General features: G+C 39.6%; 1 protein-coding gene across 1 annotated transcript in view; it reads left to right on the top strand.

The window, feature by feature from the left end:
* The first annotated feature begins 3,371 nt into the window (after positions 1-3,371).
* LOC124161927 (DNA polymerase delta catalytic subunit) overlaps positions 3,372-13,340 on the top strand; it is a 34,324-nt gene continuing 24,355 nt past the window's right edge. The window contains exons 1-8 of the mRNA XM_046538193.1: positions 3,372-3,581; positions 3,667-3,778; positions 3,858-3,969; positions 5,411-5,583; positions 5,674-5,936; positions 7,389-7,615; positions 10,374-10,540; positions 11,534-11,679. Of these exons, the coding sequence (XP_046394149.1) occupies positions 3,526-3,581; positions 3,667-3,778; positions 3,858-3,969; positions 5,411-5,583; positions 5,674-5,936; positions 7,389-7,615; positions 10,374-10,540; positions 11,534-11,679 (1,256 nt within the window). The 5' untranslated portion in view covers positions 3,372-3,525. The remainder of the gene's footprint in view (positions 3,582-3,666; positions 3,779-3,857; positions 3,970-5,410; positions 5,584-5,673; positions 5,937-7,388; positions 7,616-10,373; positions 10,541-11,533; positions 11,680-13,340) is intronic.

The following is a 13,340-nucleotide window of genomic DNA, read 5'->3' as shown; positions in this document are numbered from 1 at the left end:
ATGCTCACTTCAATGATAGTGCTCATCCTCTAGAGTACCGTGTGTTCTTTGTCTTCATGTTGAAGAAAACGCTGTTACTGCCACAATCAAATCTGAAAAACCAAAACAAATTGTAGAAAAGTACCGAAAGTAGGTTGTAATCGAAATTGTGCAAAGCGAGGCATGGATGTATTTAGGTGCCTCCAATAGTAAATAATTATCAAATGTAACAGATGATCTCTCCATTATTATTCACAAATGTCAATCAGGCATTAAAATTCATCGATTGAGGCTTGCTCATTTCTTTTCGTGAGCAACTGCTGAGGTCTTCACCAAGATTATGAGTCAGGAGACTCCCTTCACTTGTTCTTGTGTTTGTCTAAGAATGCCGCCTAAGACCCTTCATTCATTTTCCCCCTGTTTGTCATTTATATTTGCTGCATTGATCATTTTTGCTGTCTTATTCCCAAAATTATTCCTAAATTTTACTTTTAGAGAAAACAACATTTCAATATTGAGAGAAGAATCAGAAAACTTTGTCCTCCTTGAATTGAGTCCATAGAAGCAAATTAAATGCCACAAAACATGTCAATTCCCTTACGTTGGATATTCCATATTGAGAGTTTTGATCCTTGTATGAAGGAATATCCTTATGCTGTGGAATTCATAACCATATCTAAGACAGAGGTATCTGTTGGTGAGAGGAGTCCACAAGGAGATGTTCCTTGAATAACCTCACAAGATTGAGGTATGGGGGTTAATTGCATGTCTAAAAGAAGAAGCACTTTGCTAATCCTTCAACTGCGGGGAGGGTAAATGTAAGAGTGTACTAGTGACTGCTAAATATCATGCAGGAAATTGTGAACATTTTTCCTTGTCCGCTCTCCCACGGCCTTTCGTATCTCTGCAGCCCTTGACTCTTTCTTTCATGAATGGGATGACTGCCAACCCTCCCTTCTTAACCAAACTATTCCCTCTCTTGATTGTTATCGGCTACATTCAATTCCCTTACAGTGCTAGCCTGTCCCTCCATTATCCTCTCAATGTGCAATGGGGACTGGATGCCCAAATTTATAATTGTAAACTAATATGGATTAACATCAACTGATTTCCTCGGTGTTTGTATAAAATTAAACAATGTACATTATGAACAAACTGTGAAATAGTATTTGTTTTGTAAATTTTGGCCATTAGTGAAATAATTTCACTATTGAATTTGATATTCCACAAAACCATCGTGTAGTGGGTGGGCTCTTCCCTTTGAGCCCTCTGGAATAGGATCGGGATGAGATTATTAGGGTCACTGAGCTGCTGTGTCCCTCCCAGTAGAAAAGTCTTTGGCCTCCTTGTCAAATTTTCCTGCACGGACTGTAAGCCATCTACCGACTGCAGCTGAACAGTTAAATTAGACTGATCTTGAGCATAATGAAACAACTCGAAAAGAGAAAACACTCTCACATATGGGCGAATTGCTTATGAAATAGAATAAATATTTTTTTTTAAACTGTGGTGTAATATATAGTGCCATGATTTTTACGGGTACTGACTGCTCACAAATAAATCAACAAGTTTCTTAAGGCATAAAATTTTAGAAAACTTCACTAACTGCGGACTTCTGTCTTCAAAAATGAGTGAACTCCTTTCCTTGGGTGGGGTATTTTTCTCAGATGTTTCTCCAGTGTCCAGCCTTGATAATTGCTGCTGTACCAGATGGAAAATGACTTACAAACTTCGTCATCTCAGGAATTCATAAACCGAGAATGACCTAGGAAGAAATTAGAAATAGGAGTATCTGCCAACCTTAATAATGAAGGATTGATTGTGGTGCAGAATCCCTCAGAATCTCCAATCACCACTTCACTCCACTACCTTCCCTCCAATGTCACATTCCTTGCATAAAAATCCTCTGCGATACATTTTCCATGAGTCACTTATCAAATGGTAACTAGTGGTAGAAACAGGTGGAACATACTCTAGACTTGATAAAAGAATCTCGGATAATTTAAGGAGGGCTAATGCAAATTCAGGAAAAGAAGAAAATTAAAAACATTGTACCTAATGCTTCCTAACCTATAGTTCTAGCCAGCCCATCTATTGCTCCTAAGGGTATTCATAAAGAAAGACTTTGTAAAATCCTCATGAATGTAATAACCAACCCAGGTTTCATCTACTCGGTAGGCATTTTATTGATGATGTTTATGGAGTACATATGTAGTTGAAAACTGGGTCCGTTATGAAATATTGCGTGGAATATAAATAATTTCTTTTTTATTCATTCACTATGAAACTGCATTTCCACTAAGGCATACCAGAATCAATTCAATCCAGAGGCATAGCCGGGGTAGGTCCGGAACCTCCGCCCCCCCCCCAAATATAAAAGCACTTTCCTTCATAAAAGAAAACAAAATATTTATAAAAATCATGAATTTCAAAATATTTTTTAACAGATGCAGTTTTTTTGACTATGATAAGTGTTAAAATTAGTTTAAAGCCCCTTACTTAGTACCATGTTTTAAAAAAACATTTTCCCTGGTTTTGGACCCTCCCCCCACAAACGAAATTCCTGGCTACACCACTGATTCAATATAGGGGTATGTGCAAAGAGTCACTTAGGCTCATCCATTGGCCAGTAGTTCCCTAATGTGTATTGAAATCAAATACTATCCCTAAGCTGTGCAGAAGTGATAGCAACACAGATGAACAGTTTTTAGGGGATGTCTTCCATGCACCTTGATTAAAGCCTAGGGTGTAAAATTTATAGGAAAGTTAAAATACTTTCATATTAGGATTAGGAAGTTCTTCATGACAAGATCTCAAACTTCTAAATTCAAAAACGAAAATTAACAATTTTTTTATTCTTGTTAACCTCAGAATCAGCTCCCCAAATATCCCTTCTGCCAAAAGCTAACTCAAAAATTATTCGGCAGAATAGCATTTGCAATGTGTTCTAATTAACTACGCAGATTAAAAGATAGATATCCAATTTGTAATTTGGAACCTAGCTGTATAATATGACAGTGATATTTAATGAATCGATCAAAGTGGGCATTTTTCATGCCGAAAAAAGGCGAATGCTCATCATATGATTGATACAAGGTGAACTGCAAGGAAAAGGGATAAGGGCAAGTAGATGAGGGAAATTAATTATTGAGGTAATCACAAATAGAAAATTATGAGGATGGAGAAAAAATGTCTTTCAAAAAGGAAAATGAATAAGCATCTCCAAGTTGACAAAACAACAAAATGGAAGCCCGCTGATAATTTTGAAAGCCCGCCAAATTTGGTTAACATAATCCTACTAGAGTCATCTGTTGGCTGCCAAACGCACTCCCTGGGAAGGACAAGATTTCCCGCGAAATAAAGTAACAGCTGACAAACGATTAATGGACAAGGAATGGAGGGAATGTTGTTTTGGTGAAAGTACCAATCTCGCGTTTGTATGTTTACTCATGACAGCTTCCCAGTGATCGGATTTGAATGAATTTAGATTTCAGTTGATAATTAGAGGCGTTTACCCATCGAGCACTGTTTTATACCTCTTAAGGGATGGCTAGCAAAAGGAAGGAGAATTTTTCGACGGGGCCTAATTTTAAGAAATCAAGGTACTGTAGCTACGCACGTATGGGCTGAATGATGTAATTTATGTGTTACAAGTGTTAGTATAAGACAATTGATCTCTGCTCGTAGGGCTGCAGAAGATGACGATGATGATGTCCCTGGTTCTTTTGAGGCCGAATTGGCGTACATGGATTTAATGGAGAACGAAGCCGAAGCAGATGCAAATGATGCCCAAGCGGAGGTACGAGCCGTAGCTATTAGTGGAGTGGAATTTTTTATGGACGTGTATAATTTTCAAAACTCTAAAATCCTTTTGGTAGGGTCCAGAAACTCAGCAGACGTCGGTAAAATGGAGCAGGCCACCATTGCCTAAACTAAATCCTGAGGAAGAAGATCTCATTTTCCAACAGTTAGACTTGGATCATTACACTGGTATGAATTTGATAAGTAATTTGTCGAAATTGTAAGGTTGAGAGTAGTTAAATCTTAAGGTTTTTCCATGTTGGACATACTATGTTCGGATTGATATGTCGTATCTTTGTTCATATTTAATCGTTTCAATACCGACTTCCTTTCATATTGTAAGTCTGAAACTGATTTTTAGTAATTTCCCTTGTCGTAAGCGAATGGTGTGGAGGCATTAGCCTGAATATTCAAGAAATAGATGGGATTTGCTGGATGTTCAGTTATCTAAACCTGACTAACATCAGCGGTCGTAATTTTTTATAGCTATGATTATTATACTAATATTTTATTGCAGGCAAATTGTACATTCTCAAACTATTGCTCATAAACTTAATCAAAAGAATCGTTGCATGTAATGAAATATACCCCATAATTATAAGCATTTATTGTTTTCCGTCGCCAGTTGAAATGAAATATAAGAAAAACATACATTAAAAAAAAAGGAACACTGAACACACTTAAAATTTCTTAATGATATCATGATAATAGATTAGGGGTGAGTCGTATGAATGATTATTGATTGTAGCTTTGACAATTGTACATTAAAACATGAGTCAATTAATGAGTGAGGCGCAAGATTAAGTGTCATGTGTTTTCACATTTTACAATGTGAGGTAGTGCCCCTACTTTGCGTAGTGCAGATGGTGACACAGGTGGGTCATTTTAGGATTTGCAGCCGGAGATAGTCTCTTGTAACTTAAAGAGGGTAGACAGATAGCGGCCATCCAACTTGTGGAAAAGAATGCTTAGGCCAACTTAGGAGAAAAAGAATTAAAAAAGCAACAGGGGAGATGGACCAATGAGAAGACACCTGACTCCGCTGAATTTTTATAAAAGAAGGTGGATGCTCACCACCACTCAGAATCTTCATCACCCTGAAGAAGCCACCTGCAATGCCAGGGAAATTGTCTGCTCGATGGACACAAACGGAGTATATCCTGCTAACCTCTGCTAGATATGTATTATTATAATTATTGAACTCTTCAATGATCATATCTCATTATGATATTAACCTCTCCTGTACCATACACTACTTCTTAACCTTGACCTCCAGATTTCTAGTGGTTACACTCTCAAGGTACTTTTCCCAATGTAAGCTCTGCCCTGCAGGATTTACCTGATTGTGCTATGCTATGCTTAACTCTTGGTTGCTGAATTCAGATGGGGTGTACTCTACTTTATCTAATGGTGGCGTTAATTTATGGAACCTTGAAACAAGTAACATATAAAATGACGCAAGTCGTTGCAACCTATAATAATTCTGTTGACTATACAAACATGTTTCTGTCATTAACGTTCTTTTCATTTTTTTACGTGTTGCTCTCATAATTGCTGATATTCATGGTGGTATACCTTCATGGCATTGATGTAACATTGTCGGAGCATCAAATTATGCTCTTCCTTTCAGGTCAGCCTCTGAAAGGAATGCCCGGTGCACAAATTGGTCCTGTGCCTGTGATGCGCATGTATGGGGTGACGATGGAGGGGCATTCTGTCTGTTGCCATGTTCACGGCTTCTCTCCCTACTTGTTCGTGCAAATTCCGGAGGCATTCACCGAGGATCATTGTGGCCCATTCAAAGTAAGCGCGTCCGTCTTGTCTGTAATAAGTACATATTTCTCACTGCTTGCTGTGTGCTTGTATTTCTGTTATTCTGTTGTTTCATTGAAGGAAGCACTAAACAAGGCACTCATTGCTGACATGAGGGGGAACAAAGACAATGTGATGGAAGCTGTGTTGGCTGTCGAGATCCAGTTGAAGGAGAATATTTTTGGTTACCGCGGTGGAAAGAAGGTTCCCTTTGTGAAGGTCACGTTGGCGCTGCCCAAACTCATTCCGGCAGCCAAGCGGTTGCTAGAAAAGGAGGTCATCTACGGAGCACTCGGGGTTCACTCATATCAAGCTTTTGAGTCAAACATTGACTTTGATATTCGGTAGGTGAACATAACATAATGAAGTAATACTGAAAATTAAACAGACTGAGACACATCTAACAGGCTTTCAGAAGAGTAGAAGGAAAAAAGCAACATACCGTAGATCCCTGTTAGCAACTTGCCGAATAAGATGTGTCGGAAAATTCATGCCATGTTTAAATGGCGTATGTACGGAATGATTTAAAGGATGTATGATTAAATATGCTATTAGATATATGTTGAGAAATAAAAGTGGCCAGAACTTCAAAGGGAAAATATAGCGTCTAATTGTGCAAATATAACATCGGTGGATAAATTTGTCTCTGTTGCTGTTCCAGTTGACCCAAATCTTCCGTGATCTCAGATTTTGCTCAAGATTCACAATGTTCTTCAAATTCTTGCTCAATCTCATTTATCTATTTGAATCCTTGCACGTGCAGCCCGAACGGCTTTATATGCTGAAAGGTTTTGTGTTGACATGTAACATCTCTCTTCTTGAGTGTTATAAATATTTGTGGAACCGACTTTTATATGGTTTTAGCCTTGGCAGGGAGTAAGGCCCTGGTGGCGATACATTAACAATAGGGTAGTTTCCTTCATCAAAGAAAACGAAAGGCATTGATTGCGATTCGTTACCCACCATTAGTGTATTCATAATACACAAATTATTTGGTTTTTGAAATACCGGTTTAGACGAATGGCAAGGGTCAAATTTTATCCTCATTTGAAAAAGGCCAGATTGGCACCCATGCGATTCCACTCCGCATGACGTCACAGGGACCTAGTTTCTACACGAGAGGATAGGAGTTATACATCGTCTGAGGTTACCAATGCATGCTTGAGGCACAGAGCTCAGGGAAACATGTCTTAATAATCACCTATTAAAACTGGCTAAGTTCGGAAAGTTTTCTTCGTTTGATAAGGTATTAATAAACCTTTTTTAAGCCAAGCGCTACCATCCAGCAAGGTACTCAGCTATCCGCTAGCATCCTGCGACGTATCAGCGCTAAGCCTCGCCTCAAGGTCACCTCACCGGGCGGGAGGGGGAACCAGAAATACGACGTACGGAGATATTTCCCGGCATTCATACTTAAGCGTTGCGTTTTCGCGCGCTTGAAAATTTTAACTTTTCATTTAATCGCGAAAAATAGATGTTGTCATTTAAAAATCTAAAAGTGTGAAATACGTACTCCAGGAGTAATAATCTTTCGATTAAAGCAATAAAAAAATAATAGGAAACCACCCTATTATAGATGAACACAGTTCAGAAATCTTATTCTACCTGCTTGTGAACATTTTTCTCCCAACAAACTGATTGAGTGGTGGAAGGATACGTAAAAAAAAACTGTATAGCATCGCAATATACTTATTGGGCAAGGACTTTCCCGAGAACAAAATACAACTAACTGTGATAATGCATGCGTTATGAATTCTGAATATGCTTTATTAAGTACTTCTCGCTCTCTCCTGTAGGTTCATGGTGGACACGAACCTGGTGGGGTGCAGTTGGGTGGAGTTGCCGAGGGGCAAGTGGCGCATTCGCAGCAGGGAGGGGAAGGGGGAGCAGCCGCAGTCGCGTTGCCAGCTGGAAGTGGACGTGTCGTGGGAGGAGATGGTGGCACACGCCCCAGAGGGCGAGTGGGCCAAGGTGGCGCCTTTCCGCATCCTCAGCTTTGACATTGAGTGTGCCGGCAGGAAAGGTAGACAGACCTCTTCGTTCCTTCACCACACATACTACATATAGAGGCACGCTTGCTGCCCCTGTCTCCTCAGTGCATCCATCACAGGCAATTGCCATGAGGGAAAATGTTTTTGGAGGGGCTGAATGGGCTCCGTTCAACGAAATATAAACATGTGCAGTCGTCTTCCTGTCTTCACTCAGAGTCACAGCATTAGTAGGTTTCCTCTAATTCCTGAATGGTGGCACTTTACATAATTCTTGCTTGATGTCTTCAAATGTTCAATTCGACTAACTTGCCAACAATTCTGAAGTTTGTATATATCTCTTTTTTCTTCATTCCTCCTTTTGCTCTATGGTGGGGCCCATCGCTTCTCTTGAAGTCTGCATCTATGTGTTTTTATTTCCCTTGTAGGAAAATATCCTGAGAACCACATGTCATCTGAAAAGAAGCTGATTTTCTAGTAGACTGATAATGGCCTTACAGTGTGTGTTGGCTACTTCTATCCCCATACTACGTAATTTCTCTCTTTAGCTCATAGAAGAAATTGTCAAGGTTTGGACATTAATATGATCACTTTCTTTTTGTTCTCTTTTTACGTCCTGGCAAAGAATTTTTGTACCAATAGTTTCTTGACGTGCCCATATTCTGGGGGTGGGGGTGAATTTTTCTCTCCAGGCAACTACCTGCAATGCATCTGCTAAGGAGACTAGTAGCCCAGGAGAATCTATCATTAGACACTCCATTTCTTAATAAACATAGTTATATTTCTTAATGTCTACCAATGATTTACAGTAGATTCCGGTTAATTGGGACACATCGGGACAGGTGCACTTTGCCCCAATTAGACAAACTATCCCCTTCATGGGCTTAAACAATCGTTGAAATGATAGAAAGAAGACTAAAGAATGTTTATAATGCAAACAACATTTATTAAACTATTAATTTGTTTAATAAATCAGTGAGTTTAGTTAATTTATTAACATTTTTAAGAATTATATTAATCTTAGTTGAAAATATTTTTCACAGCCTCAGGCGATGCTGGATGAATGTCTTATGCTAACAAGGGGAGACCACGAAACTTGCTCCATCTTTTTCAATGACATATTTTTCTGGCCTTCGGAATGGTGAACACATCCCTGAACTAGTAGTGGTTCCGTTGAATGGGCCTTAGTTTGGCTGTAATTAATTAATTTTCATGCTGTACTTTTCACAAGCCGGTTATACTTCCATGATATCGCACCTTTCAGCAGATGGGTCAGGTGGCGTATTGGTAGCGTTTACGGCTACCACCCAGGGGGCCAGGGTCCGAGGCTTCATGATGGCTGTATATTTTGTTGTCTTCATTGTGATCATACGGCGTTAACTTTTTCATTAATTTTAATTGCGATAAGCATAGACATGAGACTTTTTTTTATCATCATAATGGCATTTAGGTATTTAAGCTGGTTCCCCCCCCCCCCCCTAATTTTGAGGCTTCAGTTTTGGGAAAAGTTAAAAAAATGCGTTTGAATATAGTCCCCCCTTTTACTTTTACCTTGGGCATTTATATATATATATAGGGAATATATTCAGACATACACGGTAAGCAGCAGCTTCCTTAACTCTTTCGAGACCGCGGAGTTTTCGTCTTAGCTTGACTGCTGTACCGAGCCCCAAGAGACTCTTCTTTCTCGTGGTACGGAGCATTTTTGGAGGGCATTCGTTAAGAAGGGTCTCGCTGAACCTTTTTCGACCCCTCCACGGTGGGACTCCGCATTATCTCGGACTCCGAGAGTAGTTGTGCTCCCTCCTTTCCGGGTTTACGACCATACCTGCAGCATTGGTTCGCGGTCAACTTATGTATTGCTTATATGTATTTAGCAAATGGATAATTGTTGTTTGCACGTAAATTACATACATAGAATATAATTCCTAATTTTTATCTGAGCATTGTCAAATTTTAAACAAAGTTCTAAGGCCATTATCAAAGCATTTAACGCAGCAACAATTTCCATGTTGATGTTTATACATAACTCAAGATATAAGTTAATATTTGTTGTAGAATTTCGTTTAAAAATTCTAAACGCTGCTCAAAAGACAAACAATTCAATTCTTAGTTTATATTTCTTGAGAAATGAACAAATATTTATTTCGAAAATTGACTCTATAAACAATTGTATGACCGCTGTCCCTTACCGCTGAGAGGGGTTATAAAAGGCGAAGGGTCCGGGTACCTGCTCCCGGATTCGGAGGGTTAATCCTAAACCCCGAAGCGTTGGGTCCCGAGACAAAGGCGACCTAAACCCACGACCGTCCTGAAAGGGGGAGAGCTAGAAAACGTATATATACGGGTTTCGTTTTCTTGACCGGGAAAATCTCACACGTACGTATACGCCCGTGGTCTCCCGGGTCAGGAAACGTCCACACGTATATATACGTGTACGGTAGGGAAAAGGTTAAATGGTACCCAAAATGTAACCCCCATCGACTACACCTGAGGTAAAGCAAGTCTCCTGGATGAGGAATGAACCGGTTGTCTCTGAGAGCAGCCTTGCATGACAGGACATTTAGGAATAAGACTCACGTGTATTGTATATTGATATTCAGAGAAATACAGTAATTATTATTTTTACTGTAAATTCTGGGAATCCTGCTTTTTTCAGTACATACACAGCGAGCAATATTTCCACCATGGAATGTTTGCTCTGCAAGCACCCTCGGGGATGACTCCAATACAGGTTATCTGCTGGGCATCCTGCACTTGTGTCCTGAAAGTATGCATTCTTTTCACTTTCAGGAATATTTCCCGAGCCAAACCAGGACCCTGTGATTCAGATAGCGAACATGGTGATCCGGCAGGGGCAAACAGACGCCTTCATTCGCAACGTCTTCACTCTTGACACGTGCGCTCCCATTGTCGGCTGCCAAGTGCTCAGCTTCAAGGACGAGAGGGAAATGCTGGAGGTGAGTGGTTTGATGATGCTCTTGAGGCATCTCCCTTCCCCCCCCCCCCTTCTCACGATGAGGAGAGAGCATTTGGAAGGGGTCCTTTGGAGCTGTTGGTCCAGTGGTGCAAGGGGTGTGGGCAACAATTGTTTACATCCTGTTATTGTAGTCCTCTGAAATTGGCCTCGTGCTGTTTTTGGACTGGATTAAATAAATAAATTTTATTTCTCAAATGATCGACGATATGTGGAAGTGAAGTGCCATATCATTCTTGTCAGTACATGTCAGTAAAAGTTAGGTGAACAGAGAAATCAACTAATAAATGACAGCATTAAAAAAATACACGAAACAGAATAAATAGTGTGTATGTATACAGAATGGAAAATATTGTGCAGAGATTTTCGAGGGTTTTCTTGGCACTCATGGAAACTGTAAAGACATTTTATTACTAGTTATTTTTTGTGTCAACTTTGAATATGAATGAAACCCAGTCCAGTGACTATTAATGTCCTTATTGGTCTTTAATTAATAAATTTGAGAACAAGAGAATGCATACTTTTATTGTACTTTATTTTATTTTAATTCTACCTAATTCCCTGTGAACATGCTTTTTTCAAATTCTAGTTTTACAAAATTGCAATTTGTCTTGTAAACTGTTGCATGTATGTATTGCTAGATGGCTTTAGGGTTTCTGTTTTGCCATGGAAGGAGGATGATTTGCCTTGAGATGAAGAAAATATTTGGTGACTCATATCCTGATGTCGTAGCTACTTTTTAATGTGGAGAAAAACGTTGGCCCATGCTGGGCTTTCTGTGCTCTGCTGCCAAAACTTAGTATTTCCTTGTTGCAAGATTATTTTATTTATTAGTCATTGATTTAAAATAATTTAGCATTGAATTTCAATCTTGCAATCCTGTGTTAAATTGCTCTGTAACTTCTTCAGTCATTCTTTTTGATAGTATACAATGTCATCCAAATGCCTTTGGCCTTTTGTTTTCTTTTATTTCTAGAAATGGGCAGAATTTGTCCGAGAGGTTGATCCCGATCTTTTCACTGGCTACAACATAAACAACTTTGATCTTCCCTACCTCATTAACCGTGCCAACCATTTGAATGCCAAGAACTTCAATTACCTCGGCAGGATAAAAAATATCAAGTGAGTTGTAAACATTTACTTCAAAATATGAATATTCATATTGTGTTGTTTTGAGTGGAGATGGCTATTGCAGGCTGATGGTGGGCACTCCTTGTTTTTCATGGATAAATAAATAGAATAAACTTTGTATTTAACAACGAACTTGAGCGAAAGATCCACAGAGGAAAAATCATTTGCCTTGACCGGGATCCCAGTCAAGGCGAATGATTTTTTTCTCTGTGGATCTTTCGCACGATTGTGCATTGTCGATGACTCCCGTAAAAGTTATCACCGCGGCTAGTCCCGGTATACTTTAAACTAACGAACTTGAGGTTAACTCGCAAACCACGGAAGATATTCCTTGATGCTGTCTCCACTATTTGGCATGCAGTTGAGTGCTGATTATCTGGAGAGGGGCACAGACAGTAGAAGAGTTAGGTTGAAAGTTTTAGACACTTTTTTTTATTACTTTTCAGTATGTTTCCATTCAAAATTACATTCTCTCATTTGATTTTAATTTTTAAATCTGTGCAATTGGAAGGATTTTAGGCCATTAATAACCATGCTACACTCTCAGTAAAACCTTTCTATTTCTGGTAATCTTGAAATCAGTGTGTGTAGAAATTCAATAGAGCATTCATTTACCCCATGTTACACCCCAACTCCATTCTTAGATAATGTCACTGTGGTTGAAGAAAAATTAACCACAATGTAATGTTCTTTCCCCTCCAGAGACACTCTGGTGGAGTTGTAAGTGAAATTGCCCATCATTCAAGCTTTTTTGACCTTACTTGGGATTGCAATGTGTGGCAATGAAATGTCAAATCCTAGCTTTGCAGGTTTCTTTTGCAAATGTGTACTCTAAGCAATAACAGGGCATCCTTGCGTTTGCCCTGTCATTGTGGTAACGTATTGTGCTCTAAGGTTGAGGTGGCCAGTACATGGGTCTGTTGACGGATTTGTGCTGCCCTCTGGAGGTGAGAATGGAAGATGGAGCTGTGCGTAGGGGGAGAGACCACCCCCTAGGGTCTCTGATATTCGTAAGGTAGAGGGGAGGGCAGAGCTGCTAAATACAGGGCTGACCAACCAGGCAGTTGAAGGAAAGAAGTTGTATAGTTGGTCGTGGTTAGCAATACCAAGTAAATAAATGCCGTGCTTTAATGTAATCTGCCATTCTCTTCATTGGCCTTTGAAGGACCCAACAGTGGCTACAAGGCTCCATAATTTCCTTGAGAAGTTTTTTAAAGGGAAAAAAACAAATTATTGTTTCTCCGAATATAGTCCCCCCCCCCCCCCCCCCCTAATTTTGAGGCTTCAGTTTCGAGAAAAGTTGAAAAAACGCATTTGAATATACCGTATATGCGTGTGTAAGAGGCGCACACGTTTAAGAGGCGCACCCCTATTTTGAGCATCGAAGCTATGAAGAAAAAAATTTAGCAGCATTTTTTTATCCTATCGTGCGGTGTTGCAGGCGTATGCCTGGAATTTCGACAGTTATCGAAATTTCCTCTTTCAATACTATTTGAAAGAGGAAATTTTGATAACTGCGGCGGTAATAGCGGCATAAGAGGGAGTAGAAAGAGTTCCGATCCTCTCTTCGCATACGCCATCGCTCCACGTTGCTTGTCCTACTCACGAACAATTTTGTTTAAAAGCTCTCGCAGGAGTATTGCAATAGAATT

Source organism: Ischnura elegans, chromosome 7 (assembly GCF_921293095.1).
Source record: "Ischnura elegans chromosome 7, ioIscEleg1.1, whole genome shotgun sequence".
In the NCBI taxonomy this organism is placed as follows: Eukaryota; Metazoa; Arthropoda; class Insecta; order Odonata; family Coenagrionidae; genus Ischnura; species Ischnura elegans.
The sequence above is the reverse complement of the archived record's forward strand: the minus strand, read 5'-3'. Positions and strand labels throughout refer to the sequence as shown.